The sequence below is a fragment of the Argiope bruennichi genome, chromosome X2, assembly GCF_947563725.1.
Source record: "Argiope bruennichi chromosome X2, qqArgBrue1.1, whole genome shotgun sequence".
Taxonomy (NCBI): Eukaryota; Metazoa; Arthropoda; class Arachnida; order Araneae; family Araneidae; genus Argiope; species Argiope bruennichi.
This window is the reverse complement of record NC_079163.1, coordinates 28626363-28648332: the sequence shown is the minus strand read 5'-3', so window position 1 is coordinate 28648332 and position 21970 is coordinate 28626363. Positions and strand designations below refer to the sequence as shown.

Genomic DNA, 21970 nt, shown 5'->3' with positions numbered 1-21970 from the left:
CGTTTTAACCAACCGATTGAAACAGAAATCTGACACAGAACTAACCATAAAGTCACACAACCAAACCAAATTTGATATATTTACTTTTTTGCGTTTTTGGATTATAGCGTTTTCTTGTTTCTGAAAGTACAGACCGACAGACAGTCAACCCCTTGTTGGATTTGGCTGAAAATTCCATAGGTGTCTACAATACAGATATTAAATCTCAATTACAGATATTCTATCTGTCTAACTCTCTTCGTTCCGTAGTTATCATGTTAATATTTATTCGAATGGGCTGACAGACAGACTTCCTCTGAACAGATTTTTCTCAAAACTTGACAGAAATCTACAAATTTGGTGTAATAACCATATACCAAATTTCATCCACTTAGCTAAAAGCGTTTTGGAGTTATCTTTGTCACAGACAGACGGACATTTTTAAGAAACGTGTTTTTCGAACTCAAGGAGATCGAAAATGTGGAGATTCTCAAAATCTCGAATTCGAATTTTTTTTATGATTACAGTATTTTCTCTATGCTTCGAATATGAGAAAATGGAGAGTAAATTAAAATGTTACTAATAATCTCAAGCACATTTTAAATATTCTGAATTACAAATACTTATTAACATAGAAAGTTATTGAAAAGGTAATTTTATAGGATATACATTTTAATTATTGCTTTCTTTTTGAGCAGACCTGCGTTCTCTAAATTCTACATCCGGGCTCGTTATTCTGAAAATCGGCATTTTCTTTTCCCCCCCCCTCAAAATATTTTTTTTTTTTTGGTTGAAAGCAAGTTCCAATCCTATTTCGGTTTAAATAAACAGATTCTAGCCAAAAATGTGTGAAGTTATATTTCCATTACTTTGCGTTATAAGAAAAAAATAAAAGCAAAATTCGGCATTATATAACAATTATAATAATATGCGTTTTTCAAATTCTTAATGAGACAAATAATGCACTTTGATTCCATTTGTATTGTCTAGTAATCTGCATTCGTATTTTTTTAAAGTAATTTTAAAAATACACCATATTTTAAAATAAAAATATCTTACCATTAGGTCTATAACCATTGCTTCAAAATATTATAAAATTGAATTTTCATCACAATTTAAAACTTTAACAATCAGGTATGCTTAAGCAAACCCTCACATTTTTTTCACTGTCCGGTTTAAAATGTCTCCTCATGTATAGTATAGACACAACGATGGAAAGTGTTTCAAATGCAACGAAGTGACGAGGCAGTCTGGCAGCGTTAGATTCTTTTAACAAAAGGGTGATAAAGTGAGCAGTGGATTGATTGATGGATGGAAAACAGATTATTTAATAAAATGATGAACTTTCAATGTAATCTCTGCTATTGTAGGAGCGAAGCGAATGTGATTTTATTCTGTATGTCTGGTATATCTAAATTGATACTTCCCGGTTTATGAGGCCTTTACGTCATCAAAATATAAAAGGAAAGTCAATCAAAGGTAGTATTGATGCATATCATATGAAGAATGTCTTTTTAAGGAGAAAAAAACACAGAGATTATCCTTAGTTCGAAATCTACGTAAAAAAATCTATACTTATAAAAATAATTATTTGTATATGTGTAAACGGACTAATTGTCAAAGGCAGTTTGTATAGAAATATAACATAATCATACGTTAAGAATAAAAAAATTTGATCGAAGTTAAGATAATAATTTTTAATGAAAATACCTTTTCAAAAAGTTCTATATGTAAAATTCAGTACCTATACATGAAGGTTTGTGTAACGGTGAATCAATTGTCACAAATAAATTTAATTTATATTGTAATGGATTTTGTCGTAGTAGTGTCTCAATAAGGTGTTAGTGTGTAAAATATATACTTAAAAAGAAATGCCATGCTTTAAACCAAAAGAAATTTTTGCTCAATGGCAAACATCCAATTTAAATAAGACGAGTTTTTCTCAACTCGAAAAGCGTCCTGCGAACCAGTGATAATTTTATCTGATGTGTTTTCTTCATCTTTAGCCATTTCTTTTTCTGTACTCTGTGAGCATTAATTTTATATGATGCAAATTTAAATGCTGAACCTTTTCTTAATTGCTAAGAAAAGGTTCTAAATTGCGCATCTTTTCAATCCTCCAGTTTTTATAAACCGGTCGAAAACAAGGCAGTCCGAGGCCAACGTAATTTAAGGTCTTACTTTTCTTACAATCAAGGTTTTGGTTACTTTATCTACGAGTTTTTTTTTTTTTTTTTTTTTAGTTTTTCTTCTGCCAAGGTCAACATTTTCTTATAACTTAGGCGAAGCCAGAGTCATTATTTTGATGATGGTAATATTTTTAATAAATTTACAATCTCTGAAACACACGCGCAGAAAAATTTAAGAACAAAGGTTAGCGTATGCGTTCAACTCTTTTTGTCGAAGCTAACATACAATGCATTTCGAAATGTTGTTGAAAATGAAAATGTTCTTCCGAAGACATGAATCCGATCATTTTTGCTTATTTTTTTTCCGAACAAACTCAGGCTGTGGTATTAAACAGATTCATATATTCCTTATACGAACGTATAATCACTAAATAAATTGTTGGAATGTACTTAGATGGAAAAAATTTGCATCGATAACTATTTAGAAAGTTTTATTTTGTAAGTCTACTGAAGTAGAAATTGTCCTAAAGTTGTACTGGACTAAAATCTAAGTATTTTCCAACTTAACCAACCGTTGTTACTAAATAAATGATACACGCATATCATTAATTTAGCAACATTGATACACATTAAATTGGCAACACTGAGACACATTAACTTGGCAACATTGAGACACTTTAAATTGACAACATTGAGACACATTAAGTTGGCAACATTGAAACACATTAAAAATTGTGATTCAGAAACTTTCATACATTTAATTATTAATTTGATCATATGGAAATCAAGAATACGATTAAATATAAGTTAAATATAATTAACAGAATTTGTTGAATTTCTAATTTTAAATTTTAAAATACATTATCCCGTCCTTTTATAATATTCTTTCCCATCCTCCAATGTTGAATTCTCACCACTGATAAAGGCTTATAAATCTAATATTTTTACATTTATAATTTAGAAACGAATTGGAGTTGCTTCGATTCTCAAATAAAGTTAAATTTCATTTTTTTGTTAAGATGAAAAAGAAACTGATATTTGAGGGTAGGTTAAAGGACAAGAAAAATTGTAAAGGATAATACGAAGCCAGTCAACGAAAATGCGTGTAGGATTTCAAAAGAATGTGAAAAGTCATGTACTTTTAGAAATCAATATAAATACAATATATTTAGAAGTAACTAATATCATGTAAAGATTGATGGGGTTTTTTTAATTTTATGTTTAGTAGCAGTTTACTGGATCTACTAAAATATCTGTCAAAAAATCATGAATTTTCCGAGCTGTGCCAAAATATATGAGAATAACCATTTCTAATAACTAAAACGAATTAAATTAATTAAATTCTTTACGAAAAATCCACTGTGTAGATTAAAAATGAAAACGATTTTAAATCATGCCTTTTTAACAGCAGTAGCCAAAAAAAATTAATTGTTTTTTCAGTGAACTAATCACTTAAACCCATTTATTTTAATGCCTATTTTTATTTTCCCCAAACTTTAAAAGAACACTAGCTTTGAAAATATTTCAGAATATTTTACCCCTTAAAAAAGTTCCGCATGTCAATAAAACAGGAAAGAACACTAATTTATACAAACAAGATGTCGCAAACACTGATCAAGACCATCTAGCCGTTGACATTCGAGGAGACACATGCCATACCTCACCGGCGGAAGTGCCTCTAGATAAGATGCATAATATAAGGAAACTAACCGAGGAGAAAAACTTAAGTAACTATAAATTTGATTAGATAACGTCATTTTCGGATTGTTTTCTTGAGCATAAAGGTATAAACCGCTTAAGTTATCTCAAAATTGGAGCATAGCACACTTTAGAAAATTAGTTAATGGCGGATTCTTTTTCAAAACCGGACGTAAAGATAAGCATTTTAAGATAGTGTAGCTTATTGAATTACTTTCAATATTGATGAACAATCTGAATATTTTCAGTGGTCTCGAAAGCTGTTGAATATATTGCCTTTCATTTTCTTGATAATACTCGAGATAGTATTCGTTATACTAATTTTTTTTTTCTGTCCTACTCTGAATAGTTGTTAAATGACATCCAAATCGTTTATCAATAGTTTTACTTAATTTAAAACCTTTCCATACCTGTCACTTTCATTCATTTTCTTTTATACAACTTCCATTCGATTATTTTATTTCAATGTAGTGCAAATGAGTTTTTATTAAGTCTGAATATCGTTAAATTTGAAAGAGCGAATTTTAGATATGACTGCAGGAACATTTAATTACATTGAAGAATAGTGGAAGAATACCCTCAAATATTTAATCTGTTCTTGATTTAGCCTTGTTTTCTGTTCTTGATTTGTTGAATCTATAAATTTAATAAGGGTCGAAATGAATATATGAGAATAAGATTAAGAATAAAATAGCCAATATCGGACTGGTGCACATTTCGAATGCTTGGAAATTTATTAATATTTTTTAGAGTATCCTATAGAATCTTTTTTCACTATAAATAGTCAAGACAATTTATTTTCATACACTTTAACTTTTAATAGATTGTTTATTTTAGAAGCGAAAAGGGAAGGGAGGGACGAGAGTGATCTTCCCGAAATTTATTCGAATACTCTCAAATAAAAATGTTGTCACCCGCCCCTTCCTTCACAGGAATATTGTGAACGCAATGAGTGCTCAAATTTTTATTCGCAGAGTCTCACATATGAACATTTTTTGCTTCATAGTATAGTGAAGAAAATCGAATATGCCTTTTATGACCCGCCATTTTTTTCGGCGGATTGAAACCAAGATTTTGCAAGATTAGCATTAAAATTAAGTGGCAGAGTTCATTTATTTAAATTATTACGCTTTTGAGTTATCGAGTTTATATACTTTGAGAGTACATGACAACAGATAGTCAATCTTTTCGATGAATTTACTTCAAAATGTGATACAGATCTACATTTTAGATGATAAGCCTATATACCGAAACTTATTAACCCCCGGGGGGCAACTCGAAATGAGGATGAGATGCTTCCGGCATGGTGGTTGGATCTCGCCACCCTGGAGGGTACATTAATAGGTGGGGGATCTGACTCCTCCCATCGATGACGGGACGTACTTCCTTTGGGGAGGGTTGTACCGTGGCCGGTAGCGGCCCTTAGGACTCAACCACAGTCCCCGCCAATGTTGCTGTTGCGGCGGTCCGGTCATTCAGTTTTTATGGTTTAAATCCGTGTGCCTTCGTGGCGGGTCGGAGAGTTAGATGGTTGACTTGATACCGAAACTTATCCATCTAGCTTTTTACGTTTAATAATTATCGTGTTTACTTGCAATCGGACATACACACTTCCTATGAATAGATTTCATTCCAAATTTGACTTAAATCTACAAATGCAGTACAAAGATCACATAGCAAATTCCACCTATATAACTCAGAGCATTATTGAATTAAAATGCTCACATGTTATCATTTCTTTTTTTTTTTCTTTGATTTGAGGAAATCTAAAACGTGAAAATTCTTCAAAATCTTGAAGTCGAATTTCTTGACGATTCCAGTAGTTCGTCTTTATATACTTCATGTAAGAGAAAGTAAAAAATAAAATGATAAGGACTAGTATCTTAATATGTTGGACCGTGTACCATGTGTCATAGGCAGAAATATAAAATACTTCAAAGATTATTTTAAAGACCAATATCTATCAAAACTTATTTTAGAGACTAATTCTTATTAAAACCCCAGCAATTATTTTAGAGACTAATTCGTATAAAAACCACAACAATTATTTTAGAGACTAATTCGTATAAAAACCACAACATATAATTTAGAGACTAATTCGTATAAAAACCACAACAATTAATTTAGAGACTAATTCGTATAAAAACCATAACAATTATTTTAGAGACTAATTCCTATAAAAACCGCAACAATTATTTTAGGGACTAATTCGTATCAAAACAAAACGAGGAAAAGTACTTTAAGAAATTTTTTTTTAATTTATACTATTTAAATCCTACTGAAGAATTTTTACAGTATTCATAAAATCAGCCATATAAATGTTTTTAGCCGTTATGAAATGTTTCTAGTTTTTTCAGATATTATGAAATACTTATACAGCTTTTTTAAACTTTATTACAATACATTTATAACAAAGTTCTATCAACATTACATATTTCTAAGCAATAACTTCATAATTCAAACCTTTCATTTCAAATATTATAAATTTTTTCAAAAAAAAAGTACATTTTACAATTATAAATTACTTTATTTGTGCGTGAAATCATTTAATGCGATATGGGTACTGTATAGCGCTCTAATATGCAAATGGTATATAAAATAGTAACATAGTAACAAGATTTTTTTTGCTGTGTGTAAAATTTATTATAAGACAATTTGGTTGTGAAAATTACATTCATGTAATAAATATAGATCTAACATTTACATTCAGTGAATAAGTTATTTACCCACTGCATGAGAAGTAATTTGTCTTATAAATGCAACAGCATTGCACCTTGAATTAATGTACAAGAATCTAAATTCGATTTAGACTAAATGAAGTCACTGGAACGAAACTAATTTCGCATCATATAGAAGTAAGGAAAGCTAAATCTTAATGTCGCAGAGAAACTTCAGCTACTTTTCCTCATCGTATTAATAACCGAACTTTTTACAGATTTTAGATAACACTAAATATCGAATCGAAATAAATTATAACTACTTGTACTTCAATTATATGGCTTTTCATTCAATAAATATCGTTTAATTTTTATTTTTTAAGATCGAAAACATGAGAATCAGATAGCTTCAATGATATCAATCAGAATCAAACTGTATACGCAATTAAAATGATTAGCATATGTAAGTAAATAACAGGATAACGTAATAAACAGGATAAAAATACAATTTTTCAATTATAATGCCATGAGAGGAAAAAAACGTTCTTATTCACATATTCTTCTAAAAATGTCTTGTTTACATTTTCATATCCACTATTTAAAATTTGCGGGAAAACATGCAAAATAAATGTTGAATAACAGAATAAGGATAAATCAAAAAAATATATATAATCAAAAAAATTACCTCTATACATTACTGCAAATGAAGTATTTCTATTTAAAATATATCCTCCATTATCGAAAGAATTGATTTTACACAGGGATTACCGAAAGATTAATTCGAAAAAATTCACATGGTTTTTGTCACAATCAACAAAAGACATTTTACACACACAAAAAAAATGAAAGAATATCCGATATTGCTTGCAAACTAATTGGTTAAATGCAAAATTTTATAATATACCTATTATTTCAAAGATATCATAAAGAAAGAAACTTATTTCAAAATAATGCTGCTTTTTTTTCTTTTTTGAAAATGAAAACATTAAAACAAATCAGAGTTGAGGACTGATAGTTACTTACACTTCTCACAGCTTTTAAAATACTTATTATGAATCTTAATGAAACAAACTTAATATAAAAAGAAAATAGATAAAAGAAATAATGGAACAGCTCTAGATGATCTTCTCTAATAAAAGAAAATTACGATTAAAAAATATTTCTTACCAATTTCTGAAAGTGTTTTTTGTATTCGATTTACATCCTGGTGTAGGTCGTGCAAACTGCCTCCTAAAACTTTTCTTACAGCATCTTCCACAGTTGCCGACAGTAAATCTGGACAACTATTATCCAACTGAGAGCATCTTGTTGGTTGTATTGACGTGTCAGGAATTGTTTCAACACTTAATGCGGCATTAGTATATGCTAATGGCCGTTCTCCGGGTGTATGCTTGATTAAAACTGAAGTTGGCTTTTTGTTTTCTTTTGTTGCAGACGAAGAACGACTTCGATATTTTTTGTTTGCATATTCAGACATGCGAACACTCGTAGCTATGCGGCTGCGTTCATTCATGTTGACTGGACACTCAATTAGTAATCGATTTCACCGAGTAAAAAAATTTGCAAGATGAAATAGAACAAATATGATTTATTGGCATCGTCTTATTATGCAAAATTTAGAATTACTTTTCCTGTTTCTATTTAAGGAAAATTTACAATTACTTTTTTTATTTCCTTGTACAATAAAATGATTTGCATGAGTAATAGTCTATGCGAATATTCACCTAATAAATACCAAAACGTTCGAAGCAAGCACTGAATAATAAAACATAACACCGATATTTAAAAAAATGACTTTTAAAATAACAGACTCAATGCCCCATCTTCAATGTATTCGGAGAGCTTCACTGAAGTAATGCAAACAATAACATCCTAACAGCTGTTTCGCGGATAGATAGCAACACAAACATATCCTCATTGTTTAGAGGAGAACAGAAACCATCCGGCATGCCAAGTAAGCTGTAACACACATTAAACAGATATACTGATGTTTATTTGGGTTAGAATCATATTTGAACTGGTAATTATTGAAACGAGTGATCGCTTTTCAGTTTCAATCCCAGCTATTTCTTCTATAGAACGATTTAATGCAAATTCATTCAGGCGAAGACTTCCTTTAAGATTAGTATGTCTGGTGGAATGAATTTATGATAAAGCTTTTGTCATTTGATGACTTCAGTCCATCACAAATAGCAATGCATATATTTGCGTGGACATTTTTTTCCCTTATTGTCTTTGAGACGGTCAATCAATTGCTAGCTTGATGTCTTCGTGATCAAAATTTTATTGACATCTCCTAAAATAAGTGGAACAGAACGAATTTTACAGATGCTGGTTTCTGCTTGGTTAGTGAACCAAGCATTCAAGGGAAGATTTAAGATGGACTTCTTCCAATTCAACACGTAAACAACAATAATTTTTCTCACAATTTTTTTTCATTCACAATCTTTTGTCATAGAAGATTTCCAAAATGTAAATTTCTTTTTTTTTTCTTTGTGTTTAGTATGTAGTAATAATCTATTTTGAAATTTGCTGCTTCGAGCTCAAGATATTTATATCAAATAAAGTTACCCTTCTCAAAGGGTTTTCAAAGCAAGTTTTCATATAACTGATCATAAAGGAAAATAATTATTTTCAATTTTTTTCCTCAATAATTTTATTTAAATGAAGATATATTTGAAATCTTTCCTAAAATTTCATTTAAAATTTAGTATGAAAACACAAAATGAGGTCGCTAAAAGAAGAGAGAAGAAGAATTTAAGGTTGGAAATCGTCTATGGCAAAAGAAGATTGTCTATAAAAAATTTATAATTTTTTTTTATACTTTTATCTCAATAAAATTAGAATAAAGCTTCAGAGACTATTTATCAAGTTTTATCCGTCATACGAAAAAATACCATATCAAAAGAATTTTCTCGTTAAAAAAATCAAAAATTTAAAATTTGAATAATTTTTTTTTCTACACGAAAAATGTTTATGAGTGAATTTATTCCCTTATCAATCGGCTTTATGGATTATCTGTTTAACACAAATAGAGACATGAAATATAACAGAAATGAAAAGCCCAAGGTATTGAGCACTTCCATGATAAAGGTCGTACACGAAATACATCAAGAAATTTGAAGGAGTTAATTCTTAGATTTTTTCCCCTTGAAAATGAATCTTAGCTATTTCAAAAAAGCATCGGAAAATAAGTTTATAAAATAGAAATAATTATATCTCAATTTTCGGTCCAAACATTTTTGCTCATGGACTAAATAATACATAAGTTCCTGGTATAATATGTCACAACAATCTTTAAATACTGGAGCATTTGAGCGTCCCTGTTTAATGCCACGTCAAAAACGCATTCAACTTTTTATTTATTATATTACAAAACTCATATCCTTCAATTGTATTTTTCTGAAGTTACATTTATTTGATAGAAAAGCATCCTGTCAATGGTTGTTTACTCTGAATTACCCTAGTGACCGTATGAAAGAAAATCGATAAACAGGAAATGGATAAACAGATCGATAAACTCGTGGGGCAAATAAATAGCACTATATTTTTGGAATTATTTTTGCATGTTGGGATTGCTTTGCCACACATTGCATAAAAGATCATGCAAGCTAATGCATTATCGAATGGTGCTGAATATGAATTTAACCGCGTTTCAGTAGTGCATTCGAAATTTAAAAAACAATTTAAATTGAATTAAAAATGTGAAAAAAAAGCATAATAAGAGCAGAAAATGTGTAAAATAAATAAAGAAGTTCCCTAGGGAAATTCCAGCAAGTTTTAAAACTTCTCAGATTTACAAAAGGATTTTAATTTAATCCACTGCGGAATTTTCCTTTTCAATCATTTTAATTCCACACATTAGAAATTCAAAACTTTTGCAAATCAAAAAAAAAAAAAAAAAAAAAAAAAAATCCAAATCAATACAGGTTAAGGAAACGTTTACGAAAAAAAAAAAATTGAAAAAAAATCCATATCACACGGAATTGTCGCAGGAAAAAAGAACCACCGCTAATGCATCCATGTGCAGCTAATTCCCCCAGACAAATTCAATGAATCATTAGTTTTCGAGTACACTTTAAACATAAACAAAATAATCTTTCGCAGAATACAGAATACGCTTAAATTTTATGAGCTCGGACCGATTCCTTCAATTACCTTTTGAAACTATAGAAGAAATGAAAAGTACACATTTAAAAGAATTTAAAAAATAAAATTCAGCGTTCAGCGAATAATTCAGCGTTCCACATATCTTGATCCAAACGATATCAAAGATAATATTTTAATAGTTTGTCGTGAAGGCCTGGCAAAAAAAAAAAAAAAAATTGGGAGATGGGGAGAACGAGGTTAATCGCTATTTTTTCTGCTTAGGGAAACAAAACTATTTCTTTAAAAAAAAAGCGGTTTAAAAATTAAATTAAAAATAAAAGAATTGCTTCCAGAAGGATAAGCTATACAGTTTGCAATAGACTCCCAGCGACTGATTTTTTTTTTTCCTTTTTTATTTATGAATGGTCTTATGAGTATTTTATTTATTTATATTTTAATTTTAATTGAGTTTATTTATTTTTGAGTTTTATATTTTTCTTCTCTTGATTTTGATTTTAAATAGGTAAGGATTTTGCTGTGGAGTTAGTCGACTTTGATTGAAGTTGACACGTATTATTATGTGATTCTGTATCTGTTTGCGGGCTGAGAATTTCATTCGGTTATGGATTTTTTTAAAAATTTATATGGATTTTCAATTTCAGTTTTGTTTCTTATTTTCTGGTTTTATTTCTGTGTTATTTTAGATTTTTAACTCCGTGTTTTTGTTTTTTGATTAGTCCGATTTTCTATGGTTTTTTCTCTTCTCGGCTTACCTTAAGTCCTACAGGAGTAGGACTTAATGTAGATTTAAATTAATAAAAGATTTCTTGCTAGTTCTTCCATAAACCAGGTCTAAAGTATTAAATATTTTCCTATCTACTGATGCTTGATATTAAATATCTGTGTTGAGATGGCAAAATGTTACACTATTTTAAAATTCTACATGGATCAAGACTCAGCTTAAGATTCATGATATCACCAAAAATAACTCAATTGTTTCAAATGAATAAGTATGCAACAAATGTTTCTTACGAGATTTTACCGTCTTATGAACATTAACGAAGATAGAAAAACTTTATTTTACGAGAAAATCACTTACAGCATTTTGTCATCTTAGCACGGATTTATCCGATGAGCTAATATGTATATACACGAGATCATGGTGGTTTTAAAGTTTGAAAAAATCCAAAACGAAAAGCCTTTGCATGGAAGTAATGTTAAGATATATATTTGGATAAAAACCAAAGCATACTTCTGAAAAATTTCTATTCCTGCAATCTCAAGCTTGCCACTATGTTAATGAAAGTAAGTCAATTATATTTCTAACTCATATTAATTCATCTTTTTTATTTATATATTTGACACGATAAAAAAAAATGTGAGAAAAGTTTTAAATGCAAAATTCATATAATTTCTTATCAAATTAAAAATCAAATTCAAAATTGTGCAAATTAAAAAAATTAATTAAACACGAATATGTTCGTAATGTTCGTCACGGATTAAAATTTTCCAGAACTTTTCCCAGTTCTCATTTCATTAAATATAGTAAACAAAAGTGAGAACCACACAAATCTGAAACGTGACACTAAAAATAAATATGTTCCTTGTTTTTCAGTTTGTTAATTGTGGTGGAACTAACAGGAAGGGAAAATTAATTTATCTAAGAATTGCGCATTAAATTTTTACACCGTGATCGTATGGAGCGAGCAATAAATAGTTATGCCCTTTCATCCGTTAAAAAAATTTTTTTGGAAAATTTTATCATAGTTGTAAGTTTATTTTATCTAAAAAATTTATAATGAACTTCTTCAAATAATCGCTAGAAACAATTTATCACACCAGCTAATATACCATAAAATTATGTACAAAACACTTCTTTTTGCAGAGATATGTAAATTAAAATATAAAATTTGTAAAAATGTATATTTCATAACGAAATTATATAAAACACCTATTTTTTCATGAAAGAAATAATGAATCTCATTAAAGTAAACAAAAATTAGCTATTTTATAAAACTAGTTCAATTAGCTATTTCATAAAAAAACTAATTAGCTATTTTCTAAATAAACTAATTAAATTAACTATTTCATAAATAAACTAGTTAAATTAACTATTCCATAACTAAACTAATTACGTTGGCTATTTCATAAATAAACTAATTAAATTAGCTATTTTATAAATTAATTAATTAAATTAACTATTTCATAAAGAAACTAGTTAAATTAGCTATTTCATAAAATATTGATTTACATCCCGTTGGATGAAAAAATTACAAATTAGTTTCTTATGTTGAAGTAGTTAAGTTTCCTATATGTGGAAAAGCAGCCTTACTTAGACCAACTAAGCATTCTTTTACTTATGGTAATAAAGAAGTAATTTTAATCAAAAAAGTAGTAATATTTTTGTATTTTATTACTTTCAAAGTAATGTGAAGATTTTTTTTTAAAAATTCACCTTAATGTAGAAACAAAGCTTATTGAAATTGTATAATTGGTTAATCGGTCCAATAAAAAGAAACCATTTTTTGGAATTGTACCATTGGTTTCTTAAGTTGAAACACCAATTTTTTAAAATTGAAAAAATATTTTTGATTATTAAATTCACACCAGAACATAATTATAGAATAAATAGTTATTCATTAAAATAACTTGATGTTGCATGATATTAATAATTTATTACACACTTTTTCTGGCATCAACCGACATTTACAAAATGACTAGTTGACTTATGAAATAACTTTCTAGTATACTGTCACAATAATAAGGTAAGGAAACAGGAAATTTCTGGGGTATCATGAGATTAGTTTACATTTCCTCCTTCCTCCCATCTCAAAGCCACTCTTAATAATTGCTTTTTTTCAGTTTTTGCAGAAATTATGTTTATCCTGAGTTATGTTGTTCTGACTTGATAAAGACATTATAAATACCAAGATTAAAGATATAAAAAAACCCCTTTGTTTCAATGAACTTGCCTGCACTTTTTGACTGTAACAGATACTGCTATGATGAGTAGTTGATATTAACAGATAATGTCTTAAAGCAGATAATGTCTTAAAGGGGATACGAATTCTCTAAGTAATAAGATGCTATTATGTACAGACAAAAAACCAGTTTAGAATCATGTTTCTCAAGTTCACCGAACTTCACACACCGTTAGAATCGGTTTTTCTTTTTCTTTCTTTTTTTTTTTTTTTTTTTTTTTTCTTTCCTTTCCTCTTCAAATATTACGACAGAATTTAAACATTCTTCCGTAATATTTATTTTTTGATCTCATATCAGATTGCACAAACAATAGCACTCAGAATTCTTTCCAAGAAACTTTGGCAAATTAATGTTTAGTATTTGTTTTTCTTTACTTTGAAATGGAAATCTTATTTGTTTTGTTATTAGAAACTTATTTTATAATAATAGCTACAAATTAGAGTTTAATATTTCCTTGATCAAAGTCATCGAAAGTTTACTCATATCAAATATATGGCAATACAGAGGTTACAATTATTTCAATGATTTAAACATTGTTTCATAGTTGGATTTATCCAAAAATACAGAAACAATAATCATTTCAAGGATCCACATTTAATACGGATTTATGAAAGGTATGCAATCAATATATACTTTGTTGTTAATTGTTTATATTGAACTGAATAAATAACCGTACATGACTATACGAAAATGTGATTTTAATACTACTGGAACGGAGTTTCATAAATTTTCAAATAATTACTGCAAAAGATTGTAACTTCAAAAGGTAATTAGTAAGCAATTTTATACGGCATATATGTTGCTAGGCGACAAATGGCTCCAAATGTAACGACTTCTTTTCAGCCCGTCATACGGTAAATAAATGGGTTTTCAAAGCATATATTCAATTATCAAGCAAAAGGTATGAGCTATTTTTCTAGCATTCGCTGCTTTAATGAATGTGAAAAATTTCTGTTGGAATGTGTACAAAAGGTGAATAATGTGAAAGAGTGGGTTGTTTCTCTAAAATGCGTTTTTTTTTTTTTCCTTTCTTTTAATGATTCTGATTGGCGTTTGTCGAAATGTGTACAAAATATTAATATCGTATTAATTGACATTGTAACAGGTTTTGATTATGTTGAACATGTTTATATCAGTATTATAACAAAATAACATATGTAAAATTTCCAAAAACATTTGAATAAGTTAGCTACACTTGGTTGCGAACTGTTGCATGTTAATATAAAACATATCTATCACTAATGGTTCCAGCTGTTATATCAAAATTGCGCATGTTTTGTTGTGTGTCTTTGACTTAAGTCTTTAACAAAACAGTGACGATATTCTTCCAATGGCATTGTGGTTCTTAGAAATAAATGGATTCAAAGGATGGCATGCGGTAGATCTCGACTGCTTCTCTCTCTAATTCACATTAAATCCCTTATTGTTAAACATCCTTCCTTGGAATGGTTTGGCAATCAGAAGAGGGACTATCGTCAGAGATAACATCATTGTGCGTATTCTGTGTGAGTATATTGGCGCTGTACAGGGTGAGTATATTGGCGCTGTAGATTGTGTGATCTAGAGCTACTAGATTAGTCACGGATAAACCTTGGTAAGTAGGAATGTGGACTTCGGAAAGATTACTTTTTAAATTTCAACTAGAATTTTATTTAATTAAAACTTAAACAAGATTATGGTGCTTATTAGCGATTAGTTACCTCAGATGGTCAGATAGTTCACCCGGAGAATGGGTTCGATTTGATTTCAGGTATATCGTTTTTTATAACTCAATGCTAATGATTCCGTCAAATTGTCTGATATTAAAGCCGTGTTATTTTAATTGTCTTAGTTAAGTTATGATTATCGTGTACATGAACTTTTCTATTGGAGACAGTCCCATAAAGGTATTAAAAACTAAATATGCGGTTAAATTATTTTTTTAAAATCCGTAGTATTCTACTTTAAACTATACAGATATTAAACAGAATCCTTCTTCTTTAGATTTCCGCAATGGAAGAAAATCACGCAATTAAATATTCGTTGAAACAAAGAAAATGGTTTGAACTTTAGTGCAACAATTGAATTAACAACAATTAGGACTATTGTTGAAAACAGACCAAAAAAAGTTCCCCAACATTCAGCACAAATTTGTACGATTACAAAATTTATATTATTAAAAAGACAATTAAAAAAATTGAAACGGGGTATATTTTATTTTTTTACGAAAATTATTTCGGAAGTTATAGCAGAACATCGCCCAAAATTCCTCTTAATTAATCACAATTTCAAAAAAAAAAAAAAAAATGTTCTGTAGAGCCCGTTTGTACCCTTCAAGGTATATATATATGCAGAATTTGGCAGCTATGGAGCAAATGGCCTAGCCTGTAAAATACCAATACGCATACAGATAGAAACACATATACGCACGCATCCATCTTCATTATTAGTAAAGATAACTATAAAAAATATTATTGCTCAGAAATTATTTTGTTTCATTCCTAAATTCAAAAGAAACCTTCATACCAATTAATTATCTTACACGCTTTTCCTAAAGTTCGACATTTTTCTAAAAACATTTTATTGTATAATTTTCAACAATGCATTCTACAATTATTCTTGGTCTGAAATTGAAACCATTTTCATTGTTTCATCAAATATTTAATTTTAGAAGTTTCTTACATTGTTGAAAGCTAAGGAGGAACGATCCTACAAATTATCCTCACAGTTTACATGAGAAACAGAAAAGTGGAACGTGAAGTTGAAAGGTAGATGACCTGGACAGGTTCCTTTTTAATGGCACTCTAATGTCATGGGATTTGACTCAATTAAGAAGGCTTATGTGCGCAGGAAACTTAATATTTGTAAAGCTATTAAAATAATATATCTTTAATGGCTGTCATAATTTGATACTTGAAAATACTTTATTGAGGTAATAATCAAATTAGGAATGTGAGATTTTATTGAATTTAAAAATAGCTAATATTTTTGGCAAACCAGGATGATCACCAAAACCAGCTAGATAAAATAAACTTACTAAGAATTCGATGGTATATTTTCAACTTATATATAATTCTCGTTATTTATCATTTAAAGATCCTAGCAACGGATTAAAACACAATGAAAAGTGTAGATAGAATGAATTCGAAAGTTACAACATTCCTTCAAAAGAGAGAGGAACGAATATACTTTCGAGATAACATGCCATGGAACTTCTAGACCGTGAACTTGACCGATGTTTTGAAACGATGCTACATTTCGAATTGTTCGAAGAAGTTTTGGCTTTCCATACCTAGAGGCAGTTTGACCTAGAGAGTTTTGACCTCTAAATTATCATCCGAGCAACGACAGGAAGTAAAGATACTTGATTTTCTTATATATTCAGAAAATGAAATACAATATGGAGGAAAACTAATATTTTTTGAGATCGAAATGCTGTGATATTCAGCGAAAGCAGAATAATAAAATTCAAGATATAAAAAGTGAAAAAAGATACGCTGTTGCTCTTGTTTCGGAGAAAAGAAAAAGAAAAATATCAATTCAAAATTAGATTTCAATGATGTTTTAACGCAATTTAATGATTAAAAAAATCAATTTATTTGAATTAGAAGAATAATTTATGGTAGTAAAAGAGGAGAACAATAAAGAAATTTCAAAAAATTATGTAAAATAAAAATCTTCTTTATCAAGGAGTGCCATTTGATAGGAATTTTGATTTCATCTCGCTTATATAAGTTGCGTTTCTGGTTTTTGTAATACGACATTCATTTATTTTTATATATATTTTACCGGCATTTTACTTTTGGACATTGAGTTATTAAGTAGACGAAACACAACGTATATAGGTTAACAAAGAAGGAAATCGTGTCATTTTGTATTGTATAATGCATCTGCTTTAAAGCCATGGAACGCACAAAAACAGTGAAAAAATTCTCGCAGGTCTTATACTTTGGATACTATGAAACTTTTATAAATTATACAAGGTTCGATCAAGACAAAAAATCAGATGATATTTTACTTACATTTATAAAAAAATATCTGCATTTTAACAATTTTTGGCGATGAAAACTTTTTCTTATTAAAAGAAAAAGAGTTGTAAAAAAATATATCCTTTAGTTTCTGGGAGTTTTTCAAGTACAATTACACACTGGTTACGTTATAAATTAAATTTAAATCAGATTTCAGACACCAAGTGATGTACTATTCTAGAAACACAATTAAATAACAATGAAACTTTCAAATTTAAAAGGAGTTTCACTTAAATTCAAATTATCAAAAATTCATATAGCAAGTAAGTGACGTGTTATAGAACAGTGCATTGGAGAAGATACATATAAAATTTAATTGCAGCATTCCTTCTTGCCACGGAATAAATATGGCAGATTCTCAAAATCAGACTTCCTTGAATATAAAATATAATATTCTCAAATAGGAAATACAATCAGACATTTCGTTCACTATCTAATTTGCTTTTAATAAATCTCCTACGAGAATACGTGAAATGATATCTTATATATATAGCATATACATTTCAAGAAAAGAATTTACGTTTGCATAATCAAAAGAGAATGTCGTCAAAAGTGTCTGATATGATATCCTTGACTGTAAGAAAGGCAATGTTAAAAGCATTGCCATAATTTCAAATAAATTGTCTCTATACTTAAATACCATTCACGCAGAGCAATTAGTCGTATAATGACGGGTACAAATGTATTTCGAAATTAGGAGGAAATTCTTAATATTTCGCTTTCAGGATCATGTGCTCAATGGGTTTCTAATTTTGAATTTCACTCAGTCTCTTTTTCATGATAATTATATCATATTGATGCTTTAATGATGACATCCTGCTGACATCATTTCTTTTCACGGTCTTAATGCTTCTTTTTCAGGTTTCCATTTGTTAGGTAAACATCGATTCTGCTCTCAGGGTCACATTGTCTAATAAACATCGATTTGTCATTTTGATTTTTGTTCAATGTATTCACCTTGATAATTATCCACAGCATTCTGGCGCAGCTTACCCAAACTCTTGGACTTGACACCAACTTGATGGCTCTTGCTTGGCTCTTACGCCAATAAAATCCAACAAATCAACCAACCACAGCATTCTGAAATTGCAGCGATGTTTCATGTTTATAAATAGGTGGTGGGAATACTTTTAATGTCCTCTCCTGGCTTTTTAACACTCCAGTAACGTACATTGATACTCTAAATCTACTTAAAAGGGTATTCTAAAGCTACTAAAAGTATTTAAAAAGTAATTTACCAATAAATTAAAAAGTCAGTCCTTGCTGTCCAATAAGTTATTAAATCGATCTGTAATATTAGTCATTATCTGTCTGCAATTTTTTATTAAACATAATAAATGCTGCTTTACTTTTGGAAACTTTTCCGCTGAGAATCCTTTTTTCCCCAAAATGATTATTTATCCAACAGGTACCTTCGATATATTTTCAAAATATTTGAAGTAATTGCAAAATCAAAGCGCATTTTTTGAAAATGTCTTTGAATGTTCTATGCTTTATCTTATTTATACAAGGATAATCGTTGAATTTTGTTTGATTAAGGAAAGATCAAATACTTGTTTGTTTGTTTGTCATTTTATCAAGCAGATCTAAGAAACTGTAATAAAGTTCAAAAAAAGCAATTGCAGTTAAAATTTGCTGTGCTATTTCCTGAAATGCTTCGTTCACATAAAATTTCTCCTCCTCAAGAAAATGTCATCCTTATATATAAACATGGTAAAGAGTTTCGTACAGTTTCGTTTTCGTAAAATAGTTTCGTTTTTACATGCATTTAAATATATTTATATATACAAACAACAGCAACAAAAGGCAACTTATTTGTTTCGAAAGTGAAGCATGTCGGAAGATTATTAGACAGAATTAGAGCTTAAAATTTCTAATTTTTATTATTTTGATATCTTCGGATGCATCCATTGCTATTCAACAAATTTATATAAATTAAACGAAATTATTTCATAAAAATAGAAACAATTAAGTCCTATTTCCAGAGAAATTATTAGACAGAATTATTAGTATAGCTCAAATACATGTTTGTAATTTTCCATTTTTCAAAAAAATACGGATAAAAAGAAAAAGTTTTCGGCAAAAGCTCGTGTTTACAACAACATTCAAAATGTTATCTGCGTTGAAAATTTACGAAAACCGAAATACATGTAAAAAAAATTCGATAGTAAGGATAGTACACTGTTTTGCAGCATAAAAATAAATGAAATTTGGTATATAGCGATAATTTGGCATATAGTGATAATTTGGTATATAGTGATTTAATTTCAATTTTGTTATATAGTGATAATTTAGAATAATTTTACAATGTAACATAAAGGAGAGTAATGTACGGTTTCTAAAAGAAGAAGAAAAAATAAAAAAGATATTTACAGAAGCACTTTAAAAAATCGGTTAAGACAAAAATGCATTTTATAAAACTAATAACACATCGTTGGGAATATAGCAGTTTTTAAAAATTTTATTTAACACAATTGAACTAGAAGTATGATTGACTTTAGAAATGCTTTTGTCATATTTTATAAAACTTATAATCACAAAATTTAAAGAGTTTCACAAAGATTTACTCTAGCAAATCATTCCAAATCTAGCACAGGTATAAAAAATTGATTAGAGAGGAGAAAGTAGATTTTTTTTTCCTAGCAAAAGAATTCCAAATCCAGCATACGTATAAAAAAATTGATTAGAGAAAGAAGAAAGTAGATTTTTTTTTACAAAGCATCAACTTAGGAGTTTACTGAAATTTCTGTAGGGTACAAGAACCCCAAAACCTGGTTTTTACGATCGGAAGTATAAATCAGGTTAGCACATCTTTTTTCAAAAGGAAGCCAATGACCCAAGTAGTTTTGAGTATTTAAGAAAGTCTAATCATAACAAATGACAAGAAAACGAAATGTTTATAAAAACAATGCTACTTACTTCCATTTGTGGCTTCACCACAGCCAATCGTAGGCATTTTAACTAGTTGGAAAAGAGAATGAAGAAGAATGTCTGTTCAAACATTACTTGCTAGGGAAGTTTTTTCATGTTTACCACGTAAAATTGGTGACATGACGTAACACGATCGTGGCGCCATCTTCAGTGAAGTAGAGAAAAAATTCTTTGGAAATAAGAATTCTTAATATAGTCTGTCGTTTCGAAAGTTAGAGCGATTTTTTTAACACTTCAAAAGATACTTATTGTCTTATTTATAAATATATTTTTCAGGTATAAACGTAAGAAACTGAATACGCGAACACTTTTTGTAAATTTGAAACTGAAAGGAAAAAAAGGGTATTGAATATTTCTTGAACAAATTATCTGTAATATGTGATCTGTTGTGTTGGATAATAGTCTAATAACCAAGAATAATACTTTTTAGAAATTAGGAGCAATTAGGAGTAGATGTATGTGATTCTTCTTTTTAATTGCTTTAAATTATTAATGATCAATGTGTTTTCTTTAATGTATGAGATATGGCGAATTAAGAATTTCTGTTGCGTCTGATGCTTTATAATTAACTAAATACACAAAAGAAACTTTTCTGGCTGGTATTTTCCAAAATAGTTAAAATAAAAAACAAGATAAATTATAGAAGCAAAAGTAGTTTTTGTCATGATTGTTGAAATGTACACTTGATAGAAATTTAAATAGAAAGGGATGAAAACTTCATATTTTCAAAATCGAACTGTTCGCTTTTGAATTATTTGAGGATTTTATCTCTTCTATAACTCACAAAGAAAAAGAAAATCTCCTATGCCATAATAACGATTTCTGTTTTAGTAATATTCCAATGAAATATTAATACAAATTCTTTCATAATAACTTCACGAGGTTCTATGTAATAAAGTATTTGCTTATGGTGAAGCTAATATTGGATAATATGCTTAAATATTTTCAATTTTCGAAGGATTGAAAACTTGATTCGACTTATAATCAGTAAAACAATCACGAAATTGATCGATTTTCTTACATTTATCAAGAGACAGATTCAATGATACAAGAAAAATTATTAAAAACGATCTCTAGTGCATAATAATACCGAGTGTCATTAATGTTTTCCACTTTTATGTGTGATTATAATTTGAAGTAAAAAATTATTTCAGAAAGAATTGTAATTCCAAGTCCGTTTTTTTTAAAACATATTTACCTCTTTTCTATGTCTGACTTTTACAGTTTACTTATATTAACGACCCGTTTTAAATGAACACTAGGTCTATTTTGGAATAGACCTTGTAATTTTGAACCGTGGTCAAATGATGAGGACGACATCTGAGCTTGCATCCCCTTCTCCAAACTTCCGCACCACACTAGCGGGAGGACGTTTGTCCCCAACGGATTTAACGCCCACCAGATCCGCTAACAGGACGGTTCTTCAGTGGAATAGAGTCTCAAACCTGACACCCTTCGGGTCTGAAGACGAGACCTCCCCACCAAACCACCGCGTCCC

At 29.2% G+C, this 21970-nt stretch overlaps 1 protein-coding gene across 3 annotated transcripts in view; it reads right to left on the bottom strand.

The window, feature by feature from the left end:
- LOC129960358 (flavin-containing monooxygenase 5-like) overlaps nt 1-20545 on the bottom strand; it is a 30840-nt gene extending 10295 nt beyond the window's left edge. The window contains exon 1 of one of the 3 annotated variants that reach the window (XM_056073756.1): nt 20461-20545. In XM_056073756.1, the coding sequence (XP_055929731.1) occupies nt 20461-20497 (37 nt within the window). In that variant the 5' untranslated portion in view covers nt 20498-20545. Of the gene's footprint in view, nt 1-1038; nt 1138-7630; nt 8331-20460 lie in introns of those variants that run through there. The other 2 variants (XM_056073755.1, XM_056073757.1) reach the window with 2 other exon arrangements.
- Nucleotides 20546-21970: the final 1425 nt, after the last annotated feature.